Consider the following 25585-nt stretch of genomic DNA (forward strand, 5'->3'; position numbering starts at 1 on the left):
CACAAGCCAGTCTTCAGCTGGTGCACGAAGAAGACAATTGTTCCTTGTAGTGGTAGGAGTATTGGATAGATGGGCAACTGTAAGATTTAAAGGTGGCAACATGTGATTGAAGAGCAAATGATTTAATGCCTGGAAGAAAGGTAAAGAGAGCGAGTCCTTTCCTAGCCTGCATACACTTAAGATCATGGATGTCTACAGAATTTAAAAAAAGGAAGTTGGATATGAATTTGTTGAGGGGAAGGAGGAGTATTTGCTGTCCCAAGTAAGGGAAGAGCATCAAGTGAAGAACACAAGAAATAAGAACAGGAGTATACCGTATGGCCCATCGAGACTACTCCGTCATTCAATACGATCATGGCTGATCTTAGGCTCCAACTCCAGTTTCCTGCCCACTCGCCATATCCCATGATTCCCTGAGAGACCAAAACTCTGTCTATCCCAGCCTTAGATGTATTCAACAGTGGAGCATGCAAAACCCTTTGGCGTAGAGAATTCCAGAGATTCACAGCATTTTGAGTGAAATAAATTCTCCTCAACTCAGTCCTAAATGATCGGCCCCTTATCCTGAGACTAATACCCCAACCAGCAGAAACAATCTCCCAGTGTCTACCCTATCAAGCCCCTTCATAATTTTATATGTTTTAATGAGATCGCCTCTCATTCTTCCAAACACCAGAGAGTATATGCCCAATTTATTCAGCCTCATCATCAGACAACCCCCTCATCCCAGGGTCCAATATGGTGAGCCTTTGCTGTACCACCTCCAATGCAAGTATATCCTTTCTTAAATATGGAGACCAAAACTGCACACAGTACTCCAGATGTGGTCTCACCAAAACCTTGTACAATTGTAGCAAGACTTCTTATTCCTGTACTCCAACATGCCTTCTGCATTCCTTGTACAAGCACACCCAAGTCTCCTTGAACATCAACACTTACAAGTTTCACACCTTTTAAAAAAATATTCTGCTTTTCTATTCCTAAGACCAAAGTGAATAACTTCACACTTCCCTGCAGTATACTCAGTCTGCCATCTTGTTGCCCGATCACTTAACCTGTCTATATCTCTTTGCAGCCTCTCTGTGTCCTCTCCACAGCTTACCATTCCACCTACCTTTGTATCATCATCAAACTTAGATACATTACTCTGTTTCTTCATTCAAGTCATTAATATAGATTCTAAATCGCTGAAGCTCCAGCGCTGATCCTTGTGGCAGTCCACTGTTCAATGCCTGCCAACTTGAAAATGCCCCATTTCTGCTCACTCTTTGCTTTCTGTCCATTAACCAATCCTCTATCCATGATAATATATTACCCCCAACTCCATGAGTCCTTCGAGTCATAGAGTTATACAGCACAGAAACAGCCCCTTCGGCCCATCGTGTCTGTGCCGGCCATCAAGCACCTATCTATTCTAATCCCATTTTCCAGCACTTGGCCCCCCGACGGAACCCACGACATGTAGATTACAAAAGCAGGGAGGTCATGTTGGAGTTGTTTAGAACTTTGGTAAGGCCACAGCTGGAGTACTGTGTGCAGTTCTGGTCGCCACATTATAGGAAGGATGTGATTGCACTGGAGGGGGTGCAGAGGCGATTCACCGGGATGGTGCCTGGGATGGAACATTTATGCTATGAAGAGAGGTTGGATAGGCTTGGGTTGTTTTCGCTTGAGCAGAGAAGACTGAGGGGTGACCTGATCGAGGTGTACAAGATTATGAGGGACATGGACAGGGTGGATAGGGAGCAGCTGTGCCCCTTAGTTGAAGGGTCAGTTACTAGGGGACACAAGTTTAAGGTGAGGGGCAGGAGGTTTAAGGGGGATCTGAGGAAGAACTTTTTACCCAGAGGGTGGTAACGGTCTGGAATACACTGCCTGGGAGGGTGGTAGAGGTGGGTTGCCTCACATCCTTTAAAAAGTACCTGGATGAGCACTTGGCACGTCATAACATTCAAGGCTATGGGCCAAGTGCTGGCAAATGGGATTAGGTAGACAGGTCAGGTGTCTTTAATGCATCGGTGCAGAGTCGATGGGCCGAAGGGCCTCTTCTGCACTATTATTCTGTGATTCTGTGATGTGTCGGGCTCGGCACGGGTCGGGTCGGGCCTGACGCATGGTAAGTGCTCTCCTGGTAAGTATTGAAATTAAAAACTTTACCTGAGCTGGGAATTCGGGACGAAACTGAGTCTACGCAGTGAGCGAGTGATGGCACTATGATGTCATCACGCATGTGCTGCAGCTTCCTGCAGGTTCGGTGTGAGGAAGGTAATTAAAGGGGTGGTCGGGTCGGGCTCGGGGCAAAATTGGAGCGTCTCGGGCCGGGTGGGGCTCGGGTCTGCTGTGGTTCGGGTCGGGTTCTTTTTCCCGATCTGAGCAGGCCTTTACCGTAGCCTTGTAAGCTATGGTGTTTCAAGTGCTCATGTAAATACTTCTTAAATGTTGTGAGGGTTCCTGCCTCTACCACCCCCTCAGACAGTGTGTTCCAGATTCCACCACCCTCTGGGTGGAAAACATTTTCCTCAAATGCACTCTAAACCTCCTGCCCCTTACCTTAAACCTATGCCCCCTGGTTATTGATCCCTCCGCTAAGGGAAAAAGTTTCCTCATATCTTTCCTTTCTATGCCCCTCATAATTTTGTATACCTCAATTAGGTCACCCCTCAGCCTCCTCTGCTCTAAGAAAAACAACCCTAGCCTATCCAGTCTCTCTTCATAGCTGAAATGCTCCAGCCCAGACAGCATCCTGGTGAATCTCCTCTGCACCCTCTCCAGTGCAATCATATCCTTCCTATAGTGTGGTGCCCAGAACTGTGCACAGTACTCCAGCTGTGCCCTAACTAGCGTTTTATACAGCTCCATCATAACCTCCCTGCTCTTATATTCTATGCCTCGGCTAATAAAGGCAAGTATCCCATATGTCTTCCTAACCACCTTATCTACCTGTGCTGCTGCCTTCAGTGAACTATGGTCAAGTACACCAAGGTCCCTCTGACCCTCTGTACTTCCTAGGGTCCTACCATCCATTGTATATCCCCTTGCCTTGTTAGTCCTCCCAAAATGCATCACCTCACACTTCTCAGGATTAAATTCCATTTGCCACAGCAAGGCCCATCTTACCAGCCCATCTATATCATCCTGTTATCTAAGGCTTTCCTCCTCACGATTTACGACATCACCAATTTTCGTGTCATCTGCGAACTTACTGATCATACCTCCTATATTCACATCTAAATCATTAATGTACACTACAAACAGTAATGTTCCTAGCACTGATCCCTGCGGTACACCACTGGTCACAGGCTTCCACTTGCAAAAACAACCCTTGACCATCACCCTCTGCCTCCTGGAACTAAGTCAATTTTGGATCCAATTTGCCAAATTGTCCTGGATCCCATGGGCTCTTACCTTCTTAATCAATCTCCCATGCGGGACCTTATCAAAAGCCTTACTGAAGTCCATGTAGACTACATCAACAGCTTTACCCTCATCTACACATCTAGTCACCTCCTCGAAAAATTCAATCAAGTTTGTTAGACACGATCTTCCCCTGACTAAGCCATGTTGACTATCCCTGATTAATCCCTTCCTCTCCAAGTAGAAATTAATCCTATCCCTCAGAATTTTTTCCAGTAGTTTCCCTACCACTGATGTTAGCCTCACCGGCCTGTAATTACCTGGTTTATCCCTGCTACCCTTCTTGAATAATGGTACCATATTCTCTGTCCTCCAATCCTCTGGTATCTCTCCTGTGGCCAGAGAGGATTTGAAAATTTGTGCCTCAACCCCTGCTATCTCCTCCCTTGTCTCACATAACAGCCTGGGATACATCTTATCTGGGCCTGGGGATTTATTCACTTTGAAGCCCATTAAAACAGCTAATACTTCCTCTCTTTCAATGCTAATTTGTTCATCACAATCCCCCTGCCTGATCTCTACACCTACATCGTCCTTATCTTGCCTGTTAACCTTTTGTGTGGCACCTTATCGAATTTCCTTTGGAAATCCAGGTATACTACATCTACTGGTTCCCCTTTATCTATCCTGCTAGTTAAATCCTCAAAATAACTCTAATAAATTTGTCAAACAGGACTTCCCTTTAGTAAAACCATGTTGACTTGTTCTAATCATACTGTGCTTTTCTAAGTGCATTGTTAAGACTTCCTTAATAATAGATTTGCCAATGACTGATATTAGGCTAACTGGCCTGTAGTTCACTTTCTCCCCACTTTCATGAAAATTGGTGTAATATTTGCCAACTTCCAATCTGAAGGGACTGTTCCCGAATCTAAGGAATTTTGGAAAATCACAGCCAGAGCATCCATTATCTCTTTTAGAACTCTAACGTATCGGCCATGAGGTCCCGGGGATTTGTCAGATTTTAGTTCCTTAAGTTTCTCCAATACTTTTTCTCTGCTGATATTAATTTCCTTAATTTGCTCACTCTTTTTAGCCCTAGGTTACTGTATATTTCTGGTATAAAACCTGTGCCTTCTACTGTGAGGACAGACACAAAATATTTGTTCATTGCCTCTGCCTCATTCCCCAAAATAATTTCTCCCGTCTCTGCCTCTAAAGGACCAACGTTTACTTTAGCTCCTCCCTTCCTTTTGATATACTATAAAAAGCTCTGTTTTTATATTATTGGCTAGTTTACTTGCATATTCTATTTTGTTCTCAGCTTTTCGGTGATCCTTTGTTGGCTTCTAAAATTCTCCCAATCCTCAGACTTGCTACTCTTTTTTGCAACATTGTAAGCCCCTTCTTTTAACCTAATACTATTCTTAACTGATCGCTGAATCCCCCACTATCAACATCCTGGGGGTTACCATTGACCAGAAACTGAACTGGAGTAGCCATATAAGCACCGTGGCTACAAGAACAGGTCGGAGGCTAGGAATCCTGCAGCCACTAACGCACCTCCTGACTCCCCAAAGCCTGTCCACCATCTACAAGGCACAAGTCAGGAGTGTGATGGAATACTCTCCACTTGCTTGATTTTCACCCCATGCACAAACATTCACTCTCTCCACCACCAACGCATAGTGGCAGCAGTGTGTACCATTTACAAGATGCACTGCAGCAGCACACCAAGGCTCCGAAGCCAGCACCTTCCAAACCCGTCACCTCTACCACCTAAAAGGATGAGGGCAGCAGGTGCATGGGATCACCACCACCTGCAAATTCCCCTCCAAACCACACACTATCCTGACTTGGAACTATATCCCCATTCCTTCACTGCCACTGGGTCAAAATCCTGGAACTCCCTAACAGCACTGTGGGTGTACCTACCCCACATGGACTGCAGCGGTTCAAGAAGGCAGCTCACCACCACCTTCTCAAGGGCAATTTGGGATGGGCAATAAATGCTGCCCTAGCCAGCGAAGCCCACATCCCATGAATGAATAAAAAAAACTTCCTGTGTGAGCCACGGATGGGCCTTTCTTGCTGAGTGTTTGTTTTTCAATGGCATGTATTTTTGTTGGACATTTTGAATTGTTTCTTTGAAAGTTTCCCACTGTTCATTCACCACCATACCTTTTATCTATTTACCCAATTTACCTTAGCCAGTTCTGCCCTCATACCTACATAATTGGCTTTGTTTAAGTTTTAGATTCTTGTTTGTGATTGAAGTATGTCACTTTCAAACTTAACATGAAATCAGTGGTATTATGATCACTATTTTCCAGTGGATCTTTTATTAAGACGGTACTAACTAACCCTGCTTTATTACACAATCCTTAGGAAAGTCCCCGACAATAATTACATTGCCTTTGTTACAAGCTCCAATAATTTCTTGTTTAATGCTGTGTCCAACTACTGTTAAGGTACTTCCACCAGTGTTTTCTGATTCTTGCTATTCCTAATTTCCACCCATACTGATTCTATTTCATGATCTTTTCTCACTAATGTCCTTATGTCATCCTTTATTATCAAGGCTACCGCTCCTCCTTTGCCATCCTGTCTTTCCGGAATATTGAATACTCTGGAATATTTATTTACCAACCTTGATCACCTTGTAACCATTTCTTTGTAATGGCGATTTACCTCTATTTGTGCCACTAGTTCATCTATCTTATTGCAGATGATGCGCAATCAGATAAAGAACCTTTAATTTCATTTTTTTTTTACTTCTATGCCCTACAATGACCTTATTCGCTTATGTACAATTTTTGTTAAACTTTCTGTTCTTTCCTGTCTTTACCCACAATGCTATACTGTTCTGATGCCTCAACCTTTCTCTTTAGTTATCTAAATCTCCCTCCACCTGAACCTTACCCCCACTCTGTAAGTTTACGACCTGTAGCCTTATCTGCTAGTGCACTCTTAAGATAGTACACTGTTACGAACAGGTGAGAAAGGTGTCTAGGGGTCCCTCTCAGCCTTCACCTGGTCTTACTGTAACAGGGTTTAATTTTAAACACACTGTGTTTTTAGCTCCCCCTTGGTGAATCCTTGTTCACCGCTTTCCAACTATAAGGCAAAGAAACTAGTACTAACAGGATTTCTTAGGTTTAAAGAAGAACGGTTGAAATTTATTAAACTTGAACTTAAACTCTAATTCGGTTAATGCCTACGGATACACGACGCGTCCACACTAGCATGCATACGCGATGCACACAAGCAAATAGAGACAGAAAAGAGCAGAAGAAAAATAAAGTGGGAAAGTTTGAGGCAATATCTGAAGAGTTTTTGTTACAGTTCTTCGAGCTCACGGCAGTGTACTTGATTGTAGGTAGATTTTGCTTTTCGTTGGGGCCCATTATTCTTCTTAGACCTTGTTTACTGTAGGAGACTTTTCTCTCTTGGGGTTCATGTGTCTTCAGTGGATTCAGAGGCTTGTGCGAAAGAGATGGTGGCAGACAGGCGAGATCTTCTCAGTCTAGGAGAAAACAGTCTTTTTGAGTTCAAACTCTGTGGCCAGTTGAAAAGAAAACCCTGGAGCAGCCAGTTAGTCATATGACCAGTTGGTCTAACCAGTCCTGGCCGTCATGATTGTATCCTCCTTCGCAGGCCCTGGAATGCGCTTCCTCACCTTTGATGTCTGTTAGTATGTCCATGTTTTTTTCCAGCCACAGCTGATCTGTTTAACAAGACATTTTCTTGCTCCAACAACAGTTAAAAATCAATGTTCATGAGAAACTTAATGTGCCTCATTCTTGGCAGGTGGGGACCTAGCATGACAATGCTGTGTCGCTTCCTGCCACACTGATTGTCATTACCCTTATTGCTATTTTGCGCACTTGCCTTCTCCCCTCTCCTTAAATTATCACATCTTCCCTCGCCCCCACTATTTAGTTTAAAGCCCTCTCTACCGTCCTAGTTATACGACTCGCCAGAACACTAGTCCCAGCATGATTCTGCTGAAGACCATCCCAACGAACAGCTCCCACTTTCTCCAGTACTGGTGCCCCATGAATCAAAACCCATTTCTCCCTGATCAATCTTTGAGCCACAAAGTGTTTGACTGTTAACTGAGTCCATATAACATATATTTTTCTCCCTTGTTCTATCTTACTGCTTAGATATCTGAAGACCAGTTTCCAAAATCTTCAAGTTCTCCAATGGGGGAGATGACAACAGATGTTTCAAACAAGCCCACAGCTGAGGAGCACAAGGGTGTTGTAGCCAAGAAGCTCACCAACTCTGATGGGCCTTTAAGAAATACAGAGAATGGGGTGAAGGATATTCCAAGAGGCCAATCCCCCCAAGCTATGGACATGGAGCAAGGGGACAAAAATGAAACAGTTTTGGGTGACACTAGCAAAGCATGTATTGGCATAGAGGTACCAATGGAACTTGATGGCTCTGTTGAACAGGGAAAACTGGAATTTTCATTCAAGCCTCCCAGTGGTTTGGATACAGACCACAACAAAACTATTGGTGTTACCGAGGGTAAGAGCCCTGAATGCAAACCTGCTGAATTGTCTTTGGAGGAGTTGAGCATCAGTTCAAAGCAGCAAGGATCAACAGGAACATCACACATCACGGCCAGCCAAGTGGTCAGAAAAACAGGCAGGAAGAGAAAACTGATAGATGACACAGAATCTGGGAAAACACTGCTGTTAGATGCATACAGGGTCTGGCAGCAAGGTCAAAAGGTTATGACTGTTGATCTTGGAAAGATTGAAAAAATCATGTCGGAGACCTACATGCTGATTAAACAGGTATAGTACATTCATTATGTTTTAAAATGTAGTTCTTAAGAGAAGTATTTAACATTATTTAAAAATGATTATTTAAAATATATATTAAAGAACACTGACCACCTCAAAAGTAAAATCTACAGATCATTCCTGATCTGTACATTAGTGAGAGAAGATCTTAGATCGAAGGAGCAAGATGTAGAATCAGTTTGGTTGGAGCTAAGAAACAGCAAGGGGCAGCAAACATTGGTGGGAGTTGTTTATAGGCCACCAAACAGTTGTGGTAATATTGGACACAGTATAAATAAAGAAATTAGAGCTGCATATAGTATGGGTGATACAGTAATAATGGGCGAGTTCAATTTACATATAAATTGGGTAAACCTAATTAGCACTGATGCTGTGGAGGATGAATTCCTGGAGTGCGTATGCTGTGGGTTTCTGGAGCAAGTTTATGATTATGAATGTAAGCTAGCTAGAAACATAAAGGCAGACTGTAAAAGCTTCTTTAGGTATGTGAAAAGGAAACAATTAGCAAGGATGAATGTGGGTCCATTGCAGGCGGAGACAGGAGAGTTTGTGGTGGAGAATGAGGAAATGGCGGAGAGACTGAACAATTACTTTATGTCTGTCTTCATGGACAGTTAGCGATAGGCAACAAATGGAAATTCTCCCAGAAATACTAGGGAACCAAGGGACTTATAAAAATGCAGAACTGAAAGTAATTAGTATCAATAAAAAGGTGGTATGTGAAAAATTAATTGGATTGAAAGTTGATAAATCCCCTGGACCAGATGAGCTACATTCCAGTGTATTGAAGGAGGTGGCTATAGAAATAGTGGATGTATTGGTGGTTATCTTTCAAAACTGTATAGATTCTGGAAGGGTTCCTGCAGACTGGAAAGCAGCAAATATAACCCTAATATTTAAGAAGGGAGCAAGAGAGAAAACCGAGTATGACAGACCTTTAGTTTGATGTCAGTAGTAGGAAAAATGTTAGAATCCATTAGAAAGGATGAGATAACTGGACACTTGGAAAATAATGATATGATTGGGCAGAGTCAACATGGATTTGTGAAAGGGAAATCATGTTTGACAAACCTGTTGGAGTTGGGGAGACGGTGGCGAAGTGGTAATGTTACTGGACTAAAAATCCAGATGCCTAGGCTAATGCTCTGGGGACTGGGTTCGAATCCCACCACAGCAGATGGTGAAATTTGAATTCAATTAATCTGGAATTAAAAGCTAGTCTAATGGTGACCATGAAACCATTGTCGATTGTTATAAAAACCCCTCTGGTTCACGAGTGTCCTTTAGGGAAGGAAATTTGCCATCCTTACCTGGTCTAGCCTACAATGTGATTCCAGGCCCACAGCAAATGTGGTTGACTCTTAACTGCCCTCTTAAATGGCCTAGCAAGCCACTCAGTTCAAGGACAGTTAGGGATAGGCAACAAATGCTGGCCTTGCCAGCGACTCCCGCATCCCAAAGAATCCAAAAAAAATTTGAGGATGTTACTTGTGCGCCACACTTGGAATATTGCATACAATTCTGGTTGCCACACTACCAGAAGGATGTGGAGGCTTTGGAGAGGGTACAGAAGAGGTTTACCAGGATGTTGCCTGGTCTAGAGGGTATTAGCTATGAGGAGAGGTTGGATAAACACGGATTGTTTTCACTGGAACGACGGAGGTGGAGGGGCAACATGATAGAGGTTTACAAAGTTGAGTGGCATGGACAGAGTGGATAGTCAGAAGCTTTTTCCCAGGGTGGAAGAGTCAGTTACTAGGGGACATAGGTTTAAGGTGCGAGGGGCAAAGTTTAGAGGGGATGTGCGAGGTAAGTTTTTTACACAGAGGGTGGTGAGTGCCTGGAACTTGCTGCCAGGAGAGGTGTTGGAAGCAGGTACGATAGCGACGTTTAAGAGGCATCTTGACAAATATATGAATAGGATGGGAATAGAGGGATACGGACCCCGGAAGTGTAGAAGGTTTTAGTTTAGACAGGCATCAAGATCGGCGCAGGCTTGGAGGGCCGAATGGCCTGTTCCTGTGCTGTACTGTTGTTCTTTTGTTCTTTGTAGCATAGATAAGGGAGAACCAGTGGATGTGATGTATTTAGATTTTCAGAAGGCTTTTGATAAGGTCCCACACAGGAAGTTGGGAAACAAATTTAGAGCACATGGGATTGGTGGTAATATATTGCAATGGATTGAGAATTGGTTAACAGACAGAAACCATAGAGTGGGAATAAATTCACAGTATGGCTGGCTGTTTCTAGTGGAGTGTCTCAAGGATCAGTGCTTGGGCCACAGCTGTTCACAATCTATATAAATAATTTGGATATGGGGACCAGTTGTAATATTTCCAAATTTGCAGATGACACAAAACGAGGAGGGAATGTAAGTTGTGAGGAGGATGCAAGGAGGCTTCAAGGGGATTTGGACAGACTAAGTGAATGGGCAAGAACATGGCAGATGGAATATAATGTGAATAATTGAAGTGATCCACTTTGGTAGAAAAAACAGAAAGGCAGAGTATTTCTTAAATGGTGAGAGGTTGGGAAGTGTTGATGTCCAAAGACACCTGGCTGCCCTTGTTCATGAGTCACTAAAAGCTAGTATGCAGGTGCAGCAGGCAATTAAGAAGGCAAATGGTATGTTGCCCTTCATTGCTAGGTGATTTGAGTACAGGAGTAAATATGTATTGCTTCAATTGTATAAAGCCTTGGTGAGATCACACCTGGAGTATTGTGTACAGTTTTGGTCTCCTTATCTGAGGAAGGATATACTTGCCATCAAGGGAGTGCAATGGAGGTTCACCAGTCTAATCCCTGGGATGGCGGGATTGTCTTATGAGGAGACGATGCAGAAACTGGGTCTGTATTCTCTAGAGTTTCGAAGAATGAGAGGTGATCTCATTGAAATTTACAACATTCTTACAGGCCATGACAGGGTAGAGGTGGATAGGATATTTCCTCTGGCTGGTGAGTCCAGAACCAGAGGACACAGTCTCAGAATAAGGGGCAGGCCATTTAAGACTGAAATGCGGAGGAATTTCTTTACTCAGAGGGTAGTGAACCTGTGGAATTCTCTACCCCAGAGGGCTGTGGAAGCTCAATCATTGAGCATATTCAAGATAGAAATCGATAGATTTCTGAATACTAACGACATCAAGTGGGGATAGTGGGGAAAAATGGCATAGAGGTAGATGATCATCCATGATCTGCTTGACTGTCGGAGCAGGCTTGAGGGGCCAAATGGCCTACTCCTCCTATTGCCTATGATCTTATTAATTAAGTATTAATTAAGCTTCTCATACAAACACATTTGATTGTGAATTCTGCAGTGAATCTCTGAAAAGAACAGCCCGCTTTATCACATTGCTGTGTTGCATGGCTTAGCACTGCGGTGACTTTGTACTAAGATGTGTATGTGTACATGTAACTTAGTAAACAATCTTATTTACATTACATCAAAGCAAATGAAAGGAGGAATGGGGAGTCTGGGGGCCAGCTGAGTGTCCCTGATGAAGATGATAGAAGAGAGCTGCTAATACGCTGGCTGTTTACCCACCAGGTAGAAGCGGAGGAGATTTTGCATTCCACTTTGGGATGGCAGGGTGGCTGAGATGTGTAATTTTGTAGTAATTTCCCTGAAAATAAATATATTTCATGTGGGATAATGTTTGTACTTCTGCATGAAGAATTGGACTGTGCTCAAATAGTGAGATATATGGAAGGCAGTCTACGATTTCATATCCCCTAAGCTCACTGAGAGTGCATTGTGAATATTTCACCAAGTATTGTTTCTAAGATTGTAACATAGGCCCTGATATTTTCTGGGGTAGAGGAGTTTTGGTGGGAAATATGGTTTCACATCACAGTGTGCATCTTATTTCTGTAGGTGCCCGATGTGGAAGCTAGCCTGATTGACAGGCTTGGCACATGCTGGGTGGGGAACACTGTCGAGGAGGCCACAGGCCAAGAGCAAGTAGGAAGCCTGGTTTATGGTCGCCTTTATTAGCGGGGCTGGGGGGCGGCATGTGGGCAGGGAAGAAGGTAAGCTTGATTGACTAGGTGGAACCCCTTCTGCCGGCCCACAAGGATTCATGTAAAGGTGCTTATCTTCTACTCTTGCCTCCCTTTGACTGCCGGGTTTCTGGAGGCCTAGGGAAAATAGCCGTTCAGGGTTACAACTGGAAGACAGGTTAAATCTGAGACACACAGCCGCCTTTATAATACTTAACAGATCAACCCACCTCCTTGGAGTGGGTTTGCTACCTATCTCCTGTGCTGCCTCTGTTAAAATCAGAAGTGGGTGGGTTGGGTTTGATTTTTTTTTAATTTTCACATCTTACCTGACCCAAACCACCTGTTGTTGGGGGGTGGGGGGGGGGGTTAAAATTTCCCCCATACTTTTTCATAATTAGCTACTGTGAAGATCCAGAACTCAGCTGGCTCTTTGGAATCTGCTCTGGGGCCTCAACTTTGCACCATATTTATTAATGACTTGAGTGAAGAGATAGAGAGTTGCATATCGAAGTTTGTGGATTACACTAATTTGGCAAGGGGGTGAGAAGAATAAGTAATGCTGATGGGAGTAGGAAATTGCAAAGAGAAATCGACCGATTAAGAGAATGGGCAAAACTATTGCAAATGGAGTTCAATGTGGCCAATGTGAGATCATCGACTTTGGACTCAACAAAGATAAATCAAAATATTTTCTAAATGGTAAGAAACTAGGAACAGTAGAGGAACAAAGAGGTTTGGGTGTCCAAGTACACATTAAAAGCCAGTACTAAAAACAGAAAGTGCCGGAAAAACTTAGCAGGTCTGGCAGCAACTATGGAGAGAGAAGCAGAGTTAACGTTTCAGGAGCCTTGGTCTGATCTCATCCAGAGTACTGCATTCAGTTCTGGACACCAAGCTCAGGAAGAATATATTGGCCTTGGAGGGGTTACAGCACAGATTCACCAGAATGATAGCGAGGCTTAGACAGTTAAATTATGAGAATGGGATGCATAAACTTAGCTTGTATTCCATTGAGTACAGAAGATTTCTAATCTGGTTGAGCTGTTGAGAATGTTAAAAGGATTTGAAATGGTATAGATAATGTATTTCCTTTGGTTGGTGGGGCGGTGGTGGGTGGGGGAGATCAAGAACAAGCGAACATAATTTTTAAATCAAGTCAAATGAAATGTTAGACCATTCACGAGTGAAATCAGGAAGTTATTTTTCATACAAAGGGTAGTGGAAATCTGGAACACTCCTCCCTAAAGGCTCTGGATGCTTTAAGAATTTGTCTTTCAAGACTGAGGTCAGTAGATTTTTGATAGGTAAGGGTATCAAATGATATGAAGGAAATGAAGTCAAAGTCAAAGCCATCACTGCTTTAGTTTTCCTGTTTTCTTGGCTTTGTAGGCGGGGCCTAAGCCAGAAAAAACAGGAAGAGCTCAACAGCACCACTGGAGGTCCAGCACAAAGTAAAAGGCTGGTTGTGGCAGCTGCCGGTACTGCAAGATGCAGCCCTCCGCAGAGAAAAGAACTAGTCTGTGTAAACAAAGAAAACTGCTCTCCAGGTTTTAAAAAAATGAATGGGGTGTGTAAACAAAGAAAACTGCTCTCCAGGTTTTAAAAAAATGAATGGGGTGTGTAAATAAAAGCAGCTGTTGTCTCAATCTTAAAGGGGCAGGCCTGCAAAAACTAACCTGTAAAAAAGGAAACAGAAAGCTATACCTGTAAGACAGAAAAGATGTAAAGCAGAGAGCCTGTAAAAGAAGAATGCCTGTGAGAAAGAAAACCTATAAAAAGTCTGATATTTATAAAGAACAAAGAAAAGCAGGATCATCTGGAAAATGGCTTTCAGGTATCCAATTATGGATTGGAAGGTGCAGACATAGAGTCTGAATTTAAGTTGCCTTGACAATGGATGGAGCTGTGTTTCCTGGATCAAGAAGTGAGCAAACCAGAGAAACAAGCCATAAAAATCAAGATTGCACTGGGCAATGAGGGCCTGCAAGGGATCAACACATCAGGATTGCCAACTGAGGATCAGAAGGACACCAGCATGTTATGGGCATTCCTGAAATACCAACTGAAGGTTACTGTCAATTTCTGAGACATGGGTTTGAGCTTATGACCTACTGGCAAAGGTAAGATGGGATTACTGTATGGTTAGTATAAATGGGTGGTTGTTGGTCGGCACAGACTCGGTGGGCCGAAGGGCCTGTTTCAGTGCTGTATCTCTAAAAATAAAAATTAGCCTGATTGCAAGTAGGACAGAAGGTCAGAGTCCTCAATCATGTGCCAGAACTTGGTATCCTACAGAGGTTGCTAGGATATGTGACCAGCCCAGATTGTGAGGTCCAGACATCCAATGGTGCGATTCTCAGACGGAGCCTAAGTCAACTCAGAGAACTGTACGACAACACCACATGTGACAACCCTGACACATGCAAAGACAAAGTCTGAAGATGAATGCACAGAAGATACGAGCACAGAGGAAGAACGTTAACCAGAGTTCTGAGCCACTAGAGTCTCAGAGGAGACACCAGGATGAGCTCAGCTCTGGGAAGAGATTTGCGATAGCAAGATTGGGATGAATAAGCAAACATCCTCTATGTTTTAGAGAGTGTTAAACTTGCTTCCTTGTAAATAACATTTTGTTTCAATTATGTATAGTTAGTCTGAACCGCAACATCATTGTATATTGTACGTATTTTTTTATTTATTTATTTAGAGATACAGCACTGAAACAGGCCCTTCGGCCCACCGAGTCTGTGCCGACCATCAACCACCCATTTATACTAATCCTACACTAATTCCATATTCCTACCACATCCCCACCTGTCCCTATATTTCCCTACCAATACTAGGGGCAATTTATAATGGCCAATTTACCTATCAACCTGCAAGTCTTTGGCATGTGGGAGGAAACCGGAGCACCCGGAGGAAACCCACACAGACACAGGGAGAACTTGCAAACTCCACACAGGCAGTACCCAGAATTGAACCTGCGTCGCTGGAGCTGTGAGGCTGCGGTGCTAACCACTGCGCCACTGTGCCGCCCGGGGAAAAAAGGGGAATGTTGTGGGACGACCTTAAGAGAGAGCCATCTTAAGAAGCTGTAAGTGAAGGTCATTGGAGAAAGTGATGTCATGTCATACATGGCCAGGGAGTTGTGGGCGTAGCCTGACAGAGTTAGATGTGTGTCGATGTGGCTCCTATATGTTCCATTTAAGTTGCAGTTAAAACCCATGTATTCTTTAGCTATTACTTAGAGTCCTGTAAGTCTTACAATAGTTCACAAGGAACAAGTAATATCACAAACCCTGTTCATAATTTTCTAATTGCATTGTTAAGACTTCCTTAATAATGGATTCCAGCATTTTCCCAATGACTGATGGCAGACTGACTGGCCTGTAGTTCCCTGTTTTCTCTCTCCCTCCTTTCTTGAATAGCAGTGTTACATTTGCTAACTTCCAATTCACTGGGACAGTTCTAGAATCTAGGGAATTTTGGAAAACCATAACCAGTGCATCCATTATCTCTGCAGATACCATTTTTAGAACCCTAGGACGTATACCATCAGGCCCTAGGGATTTGTCAGCTTTTAGTCCCTTAAGTTTCTCCAATATTTTTTCTCTGCTGATAATTACTTGAAGTTCCACACTCTTAATAGCCCCTTGGTTGCCCTTTATTTCTGGTATGTAATTTGTGCCTTGTATTGTGAAGACAGACAAAATACTTGTTGAATGTCTCTGCCATTTCCTAGCTCACCGTGTTAGTTTCTTCTAAGCCAACACTTACTTTAACTACTCTCCTCCTTTTTGCATACTTGTAAAAGCTCTTACTATCCATTTTTATATTCCTGGCTAGTTTACTTTCATTTGATTTTTTTCCCTCTATCAACTTTTTGGTCACTGGTTTCTAAAACTCCTCAGGCATACTATTATTATTCACAACATTATATGGCTTGAGCTATGTTTGTGTCTAAGTTTCTGAGTTCAAGCGATTGTTAAAAATTCTCGTGGGCCAGATTAATTGGGCCTTGTCATGTATAATGTCATTTAAAGTTGATCAACAGAGACCAAGAGTTTCATATGGTGCCAGAATTCTGGGAAGAATCAAGTGCTGGTGAGTGCAAGCGTAGCCACCCTGAACACCTTGTATTTTACCGAAAACTTCCAGTCAATGTTCAACAAAACAAATCAACTACTATGATGCAAATTTAAGCTATGTTCTATGGTTCTAAGTTACTCTAATAAGTAACATAACCTCATTGGCGTACACTGAAGTTCTGTGTAAGCCTTGAGTAGTGATTCCACCAGGGCCACTCAGCTCCAGACCTCATTACAGCCTTGGTCCAAACATGGTCAAAAGAGCTGAATTCCAGTGGTGAGGTGAGAGTGACTACCCTTGAGATCACAGGCAGTCACTCTAACCGAGTGTGACATTAAGGAACCCTAGTAAAATCGAAGTCAGTGGGAATCGTGGGGAAAATTCTTCACTGGTCTGAGTCTGAGAGTGACTACCCTTGAGATCACAGGCAGTCACTCTAACCTAGCGCAAAAAATGATGGCTGTGGTTGTTGGAGGTCAATCATCTCAGCCCCAGGATATTACTGCAGGGGTTCCTTGGGGTTGTGTCCCAGGCCCAGCTATCTTCAGCTGCTTCATAAATGACCACCTCTCTCATAAGGTCAGAAGTGGGGATATTCGCTGATGTGTTCAGTACCATTTGCAATTCCTCATACTGAAGCAGTCCATGCCCATATCAGGATTGGGCTGATAAGTGGCAAGTAACATTTGTACCACACAAGTGCCAGGCAATGACCAACTCCAACAAGAGAGAATATATCCATCTCCCTTTGATGTTCAACGGCATTACTGTTGTAGAATCCCCCACTATCAACATCCAGGGGGTAACCATTGACCAGAAACTTAACTGAGCCAGCCATATAAATATTGTGGCTGCAACAGCAGGTCAGAGGCTGGGAATTCTGTGGTGAGTAACCCACCTGCTGACTCCCCAAAGCCTGACCACCATCTACTAGGCACAAGTCAGATCGAATACTCTCCACTTGCCTGCATGAGTGCAGCTGCAACAACATCCAAGAAGCTCAACACCATCCAGAACAAAGCAGCCTGCTTGATCAGCACCCTATGGCAGCAATGTATGCCATCTACAAAATGTACTGCAGCAATTTGTCAAGGCTGCTTTGCCTGCAGCTTCAAAACCCATGACCTCGACCACGAGAAGGACAAGGGCAGCAGATGCATGGGAACACCACCACCTGCAAGTTGCCCTCCAAGTCTCACACCTGACTTGGAACTATGTCGCCGTTACTTCACTGTCACTGGGTCAAAATTCTCGAATCCACACCAGAAGGACTGCAGTGGTTCAAGAAGGTGGCTCACCACCACCTTCTCGAGCAATTAGGGATGGGGGCAATAAATGCTGGCCTCACCAGTGATGCTCACATCCCATGAATGAACAAAAAAATGGTGGACTCTTAAAGAGGGTGCTGAGGTGCCTAAATCAATAGGTAAGGGAATATGCAAGCTCATTTAACCAGGGACTGTGTTTTTCCTTCATATGATGAGATATCTTTACTCAGCATCTCGCTGAGTACTGTTGATCTGTTTGCTTTGTGTATACTTTGAGTGGGTGTTCACATTTACAGGAAAATGTTGTGATTTCATACTGCAGTCTCTTAATTTTTTTCTTTGGCGAGTAACACATGCTGATTAAATTTCAGTGGTACTAGCGAAATACAATCATAGGAAATCAAACAGGAATCCAGCTTGATTGATTCACCTACAGCACATGCACATAAAAAAATCACCATTACACTGTGGATAGGCTTTTTGGCTGTCACATCCTATAAAGCTCCAGGACCTCTACCGCTGTACATTGCCATCACTTACTATTGAATAGGGGCAAGTCTTTGATCGCTCTGCAGGAATTGGTTAGATCTGATACTTGTCAGTTTGTGAAAAGAATATTCTAAGTTCTTCAAGGCTTTCATCCTGGGAACTGGGACATCATTATGGACGAATGAGCTCCCAGAACGTCAAACCTGTACTGTTCTTCTTGAGGAATATGTATGAATGAAAAAGAATGAAAAATTAAATGAAGCTAATACTGCTAGCCGGTTTACAAGCTTAGTGAGAAGCACTGCTGTCTCTGGGCTGTTCATTAATCACATTTCTCAAGTTGACCATAAGACAGATAAGATAAAGGAAAATCCTAAGGTGTTTTCTAAGTATATTAAGGGCATGAGGATAACCAGGGAAAGAGTAGGACCCATTAAGGACCAAAGTGGCAATCTGTGTGTGGAGCCAGAGGACATAGGTGAGGTTTTAAGAAGGACGATGTAGGTGTCGAGATCAGAGAGGGGGATTGTGATATACTTGAACAAATTAGCATTGAAAGGGAGGAGATATTAGTGGTTTTAGCAGGCTTAAAAGTGGATAAATCCCCAGGCCCAGATGAGAAGTATCCCAGGCTGCTATGTGAGGCAAGGGAGAAGATTGCAGGGGCTCTGACACAAATTTTCAAATCCTCTCTGGCCACAAGAGAGGTGCCAGAGGACTGGAGGACAGCGAATGTGGTACCATTATTCAAGAAGGGTAGTAGGGATAAACCAGGTAATTACAGGCCAGTGAGTCTAACATCATTGGCAGGGAAACTATTGGAAAAAATTCTGAGGGACAGGATTAATCTCCACTTGGAGAGGCAAGGATTAATTAAGGATAGTCAGCATGACTTTTGTCGGGGAGATCATGTCTGACAAATTTGATTGAATTTTTCGAGGAAGTTACTAGATGTGTAGATGAGGGTAAAGCGATTGATGTAGTCTACATGGAGAATTTCAGCTATGAAGAGAGACTGGATAGGCTAGGGTTGTTTTCGTTAGAGCAGAGGAGGCTGAGGGGGGACCTAATTGAGGTATACAAAATTATGAGGGGAATAGATAGGGTAGATAGGAAGAAACTTTTCCCTTAGTGGAGGTGTCAATGACCAGCGGATATAGATTTAAGGTGAGGGGCTTTGAGGAAAAGAATTCTCACCCAGATGGTGGTTGGAATCGGGAACACACTGCCTGAAGAGGTGGTAGAGGCAGGAACCCTCACAACATTTAAGAAATATTTAGATGAGCACTTGAAGCGCCATAGCATGCAAGGCTACAGGCCAAGTGCAGGAAAATGGGATTAGAATAGATAGGTGCTTGATGGCCAGCACAGACATGATGGGCCTGTTTCTGTGCTGTATAACTCTATGACTGTATAACAGCTTTAAAATAAGGAAAAGCAAACAAGGGGACTGAGCCATACTATTAGTATTTAATGTTCCATACAAAGTATCCTCACTTCCCCCAAATTGGTTCAGTCGTTGATTGCTCAGTTTGCATGAAAACAAACTAACTGTCCCTGTAGTCAGGGCCTTATTAAAGCCAAGGGCTTTAAATGTTGTACAAATTGTAGCAGTTCATTCATGATTGTTGTTGGATGTGATCAATGCATAAAGTACTAGTTTACCAGATCTGCCTCAAATACTCAAACCATAACTATAATGATAGCTAAGCACTATGTCCCTTATTCAGCTCCAAATTGAGAAATGGAAAAAGCAGAAGGACCATTCCCCATGTAAATGTATACAGCCAGTCTTTGTTGGGTTACGGCAAACACTCACTGGTATTGATTGGTTTGTGCTGAGAATGTGTTGGCACCATGCAACTCACAAGCTCCAATCAGTATCCAAAACCAGGCACACCGAACTCTCCCAATAAAGGGATTACTGGATCAGTAGAAATCGACTCTTCTGAAGAAACCCTGCTGAATTCAGGGATTCTGATCACATCTAAAACAGTGTTACTAAGGCCTGCCCAGTCCTAGGCACACTTTAAGCTGCGCACCCACAGAGCAAGCCAAACAAAATGTAAAACCAAACCTAAATATTCACATATATTTGTATAGTGCCTTTAATGTGGAAACGCAATGTCCCAAGGTGCTCATATGTGTAAGGAAGAGTGGACACTGTCCTCTCTCTTTAACTGGAGTACCAACAGCCATTTTCAAAGTTAATTAGAATTCAGTTCCATTCAGGTTCATGTGTAGCTGGTTTGATCTTTTAATTCATGTTTTTGTTTGGAATAATCAGGGGATTTCCTGTTGGTGACCTGTTTGGAAATTATGCCAATTAGGCTACTAGTTCCTAGTTGGGACTTGATTTTAGTTCTTCGCAATTTAATGCATTCAGTGTTGCAAGAAAAAGCCAAGGAGCAGGATAAAGGCCATTTTACGGCTATGTTCTGAACACATCAGTCAGGTTCCAATTAATGATTGTAGAAGACTGCCATATGGAGTAATCCTCACACATTTATTAAACATTACTATCTAGATCAGACTGCTGTACATGCTCATTTATTTGCCCGATCCATCCTGTCACTTTGTGTTCTCAGCACTCCTCCTGAATTGGCACGGAATTGGTATACTGATTAATGAAGAAAGATAAATTACCATCTAGTAGGGTCATTTTAATTCTTTTTATATATCCAAACCCAACCACCATAATCATACCCACTCACCCGTCAACCCCTAGGTTAGCACCGCAGCCTCACAGCTCCAGCGACCCAAGCTCGATTCTGGGTACTGCCTGTGCGGAGTTTGCAAGTTCTCCCTGTGTCTGCGTGGGTTTCCTCCGGGTGCTCCGGTTTCCTCCCACAGCAAAAGACTTGCAGGTTGATAGGTAAATTGACCATTATAAATTGCCCCTAGTATAGGTAGGTGGTAGGGGAATTGAGGGAAGGTGGGGATGTGGTAGGGAATATGGGATTAGTGTAGGATTAGTATAAATGGGTGGTTGATGGTCGGCACAGACTTGGTGGGCCGAAGGGCCTGTTTCAGTGCTGTATCTCTAAATAAATAAATAAATAAAACTCTGGTCTCTTGTGCACCCCCAATTTTAAATGCTCCACCATTGGCAGCCATGGCTTCGGCTATCTAGGCCCCAAGCTCTGCAATTCCTTCCCTAATCCTCTCCATTCTCTCTACCTCTCCTTCTTCCTTTAAGATACTCCTTACGTCTTTGGCCAAACTTATAGTCATCTGTCCTAATATCTCTTTATGTGGCACTTTGAAATTTTGTTTGATAACGGTCCTGTGAAGCACCTTGGGACATTTTATTATGTTAAAGGTGCTGCATAAATACAATTTGTTGTTGAGTGTAGGTTTTTTGAGGTTAGGGGTTTGCTAGTCAGTTTCAATTTGGCTTCAGATCAAAACAAACTTGCACAGATTCTGAGGCTTTATATGACACGTGAGTAGGAAAATACACGCCATACCGTCAGTCTATAAGTCATGGCCACATTTGATGTGTGTACTGGGTATGTGGTTCCCCCAACAGCAATCAAGCTAGGGTAGATTCTTGTGGTGTGCCGAATGAATGATGAAACTGCTAAAAAGTAGGTAATCATTTTGTATAAGAGGTGATTTAATCAGTACCTTGCATTAATAATGACACTGGGGCTTCAGACAAATGGCTGAAAGTAAATAGTTTGTACACTCAGCAATAAGTCAACTGGCAGTAAATGTGTTCCATCATTTTATCCAGAAATTTCCATGTTGTAACACCTCCGTTCATCCTGTAAGATTTGGATCAGCTCCTTCATTGTCCCTGCTCACTCAATGGTAGTTCTGCTTCCAAAATGCACTGAAAAGCTTTGAATCATCCTCTATCTGATCAGCGTCAGCTATGGTCCATTATAAAAATATCTCATTACTTCCTGTCAACCTCTGGTAACATTTGCCTGTTTCTCACTCATGCTGAGTCTGCGTTTTTCTGTTTATTTCTTTGTCTCCCATTTTTGAGAAGCAATTCAAGGCACAAATGAATAAGAGTCCAATCAAATTCAATTTTGACAGTTTAGCACCATCCAATCGCAGAGCCGGGGCTCTCTGGCAAACATTTTATAAGGCCTCTGGTTGGCCTTAAATAGAATATTTATTGGGTTGGTTTTTAGTGACTATTACCTTGTAAACTTGTAAATCTGGCAGTACGCCACCTTATTCACATAAAAATTTCCCCACCTCCTGAGCTTTAATCTACAGTTGTTTTGAGGGAGGGAGCGTCGTGTTCTATATATTTTATCCACACAGCTAATATCAGTACTTTGTCTCTCATCAAGGTTTTGCATTCATCTGTGGCCTTGTTGAGTCAAGGCAGGGGCTGGAATTAGGAGCACGAAATGAGGCTGAGGATGGACTAGTTCCTTCTGTTGCTTCTGCAGGTTTTGTGCTTTCTGGATGATGAATGTTTGGACGACACAGAAGACTATTTGATCTGTAAACGCCAAAAGACATCACAAATGTTTCATTCATAGGCAACAATTAATTTTGTGCAATTTTACAGACTGGAGAAATAGGGAGTCATTATCTGTAATGGCAGATTTAGCACAGAATACATTGAAAGCAAAGGTGCCTTCGCAATTAATACCTGTCAGGTGATAGAACTTCTTTAATCCCCTGTGTTGTACTCTGCCTTGGAGACCCACATGAATGTTATAAATAGGTGCAGGTTTTCCTTGTTATATGTTATCTTTCCCTCGGCATTATTTTTCCACATTGTGGGGCTTAAATGGAACTCTGTGGAGCAGAAGCACGCGATAATTATAATCTTTACAGACTACCTATTTTCAAAACAGTTTAAAGCACAGTGCAAGTTATGTATTTGTGTTGTTGACAGTTCTGCTATAATCCTTTCTACTTCTGTCTAATTATAAATCTCGTAAATGAATTTGGGAATGGTTATAAATTGTGACACTGAGGTGTTTTCTGCCTTTTGGACACTCCAGAAGATTATGATGGCCAGCCTGTGCCACCTCATGTGTAAAATGACTAGATAAAAGAATAATTGTTAATAATCCAGGTAAATCCTGCTAGAGGAGTTAGTTAACATCATGTGTAGTTTGTATAATGTTTCTGATTACAGAAGCCACGTGTCTGCCTTACAGTGATAAAAGTGTAATCCTTTTTTTTTTGCTGTTTTCTATATTCATCTCACCTTTCTTTGTATTTCTCTCTCTTCTTCTGCCTTTGTTACTCTCATCTTGGGACCAGAACCATGGAATCAAGTAAATGCAGAAAAGCTCGAGGGTGGCAAAGGTCTGAGTTGTGAACACGTGCATGCGTTTGGTCTGATGTGCATGCAGTATTGAAATTGGGCCTTACAATGTCAAGAACAGGTGGGCTGGGTCCTGGATCATGTAGGTGTGGGAGTGGGGTAAATGTGCAGCGACATCTACCAATTGGGGTGGGTCAATGCAGGATGCAGGCTGTTGACTTGGTGCGGGAAAGGGAAATATGAGAACAGTTGGAAGGTTAGAAATTTGTGATTTCTTGATTTTACTAATAAAGTATTAATTCGGTGCCAATGTTTATTTTTAGAAAGATACAATGGATGAGTAAATGGCGTATCATGATAGCTGCATGCCACAGAAAGCATTTTGATATATGATGTTTTTGTGACTGAACACCTCATATATTGGGATCTGATTAGCACCTAATGACACAATTCTAGATCTAATTCTGACATCCGACTGAAAGAACAGATCTCTGCGATCTGATTTGTTGATTGAACCTAATCACTCACTGGCTGAGCTCTGTTTCTGTGCTCTGATTGGGCAATTTAATCAACTCATCAACTAGTCACATAGTTTGGTGTTAGCAGCAGTTGTTATCTCCTAAAATAAACATTGTAAACAGTTATCAACCCAGAAGATTTTTCTCTACCAGTAGCCATCTTACAGTCTGGTAAAGAAGTTTAGTTGAACTGAAAGCTCACAGATCTGATTGCCATATGATTCAAGCTAGTAATAAGCAGTGTGACATGATTCAGTGACTCGTCTCACCACACCAAGCAGTGGCTGCTCTTGAAAATTGATTTTACCATAAAAAAAAACGAGTGCTGGTCCTGCAAGCAAAGAGTGTTCTCTGCATTAAATTGAAGCTTCAAAAACTGCCACATCTGTAAACTTGTACTGTTGAGCTCTGGACAGCAGTACTAGAGAAATCAGCAGATCCAGCGGGCAATCCTTCACTCCTCCACATCATCTTGGAATAAACTGAAAGTTTTGTAATCATTGTGTTTCTTTCCATATTGGTGCAAAAATGTTCCTATAATTTAAAATATATTACCAAGTGTGGCTGCTAACATTAGTGAAGGTGTATATTCCATTTAGCAAGAGTTTGCAAGGCTGACATTTTAGGTCTTACCCCAGGCTCAGACATTCCAAATTCGAAAATAATTTGATGTATTTTGTTTTGATCCCCTGGCAACACGAGTTACTGTAACTACAGCAAACTCTGCGGCTGCTCTGTTTGCTGCTTGCAATTGTGGCTTCAGGTTTCAGTAAGTACAGAGTTTGGCTTTTATGTCCAAAGAAATATCTGGTTGAAAAAGTATTAGCGCCTGTCATGGTGATGTTAACCCTTTCACTCGGAATGTGTGTGTATAATATATACATGATGTATATCTATTTATACGCAAAAATAATATCAATATTGAAAGTCTAGACTTGAGTGAGGCACAAAAAGATTCACTGCTGTTGTCTTGTGTATTTACACAAAATATTTGCATTAATCACTAGGGCAAGGTGTGAGTGTGGCTCATTGATTAAATAAATGAAATTAGTTGAGTTAATAAATCCCAGCTCAAGCTAGCTGTAGTTCTTTGCCTCCTTCATTTGAAAGGGAAAAAGTAAATGATGCCCTTAAGCATCATCCACTTTGGCATTTTGGCAAACCTCACCATAAATACATGATATGCACTGAGTGGAAAATTGTGCAAATATAGATTGAAATTTAAGTTTGAAGGAATTCTGACTTCAGAACAATCAAAGTAAACACATTTTCTTTTTTCCCCTCACACTAGTTTGCTTTCAACAGCTTTTATTTGCTGCAATCTTCCATGTAGATGCAAGCAAAGACGCTTGTCAGCTTAGGCGGTGGCTGCCTTTGTTTGGTGATAGGTAAAAAGATAAGCCCATTTTAAACGCATTACGAAACATCATCTGGATAAATAAATTGTAGAATCTGTTTCTTTAAGTTCTTCCTTGGTCACAATCCACCAGGGGAAGTTATAGCTCATTTATTTCAACATACAGTGTGGATACGATTGTCATCGAGCCACAATCGTAAAGCGACAGAGCCACAGTGAAATGATGACCTGTTAATTTGTAAATGAGATGGAGGCCTATACAAATCTGGCATCAAATATGGTTGCAACATAATATAGTTATCGTGTTTGGCCAAGTCTTTGACACATGCAATGCCTTTAAGGAGTAGACGTACAGAAAAATAAACACAATTACCCCCTTTTTCGTCCGGGTGGAGAAAGAAAGAAATAGACTTGCATTTATATAGCGCCTTTCTCAACCA

At 42.4% G+C, this 25585-nt stretch overlaps 1 protein-coding gene across 4 annotated transcripts in view; it reads left to right on the forward strand.

Annotated features, from left to right (window-relative positions):
• Positions 1-25585, forward strand: part of cabin1 (calcineurin binding protein 1) — a 678888-nt gene that overhangs the window by 502754 nt on the left and 150549 nt on the right. For all 4 annotated transcript variants that reach the window (XM_068055415.1, XM_068055418.1, XM_068055416.1 and 1 more), the window contains one exon: positions 7524-8165. In XM_068055415.1, coding sequence (XP_067911516.1) covers positions 7524-8165 — 642 coding nt within the window. The remainder of the gene's footprint in view (positions 1-7523; positions 8166-25585) is intronic.

Source organism: Heterodontus francisci, chromosome 23 (assembly GCF_036365525.1).
Source record: "Heterodontus francisci isolate sHetFra1 chromosome 23, sHetFra1.hap1, whole genome shotgun sequence".
NCBI lineage: Eukaryota > Metazoa > Chordata > Chondrichthyes > Heterodontiformes > Heterodontidae > Heterodontus > Heterodontus francisci.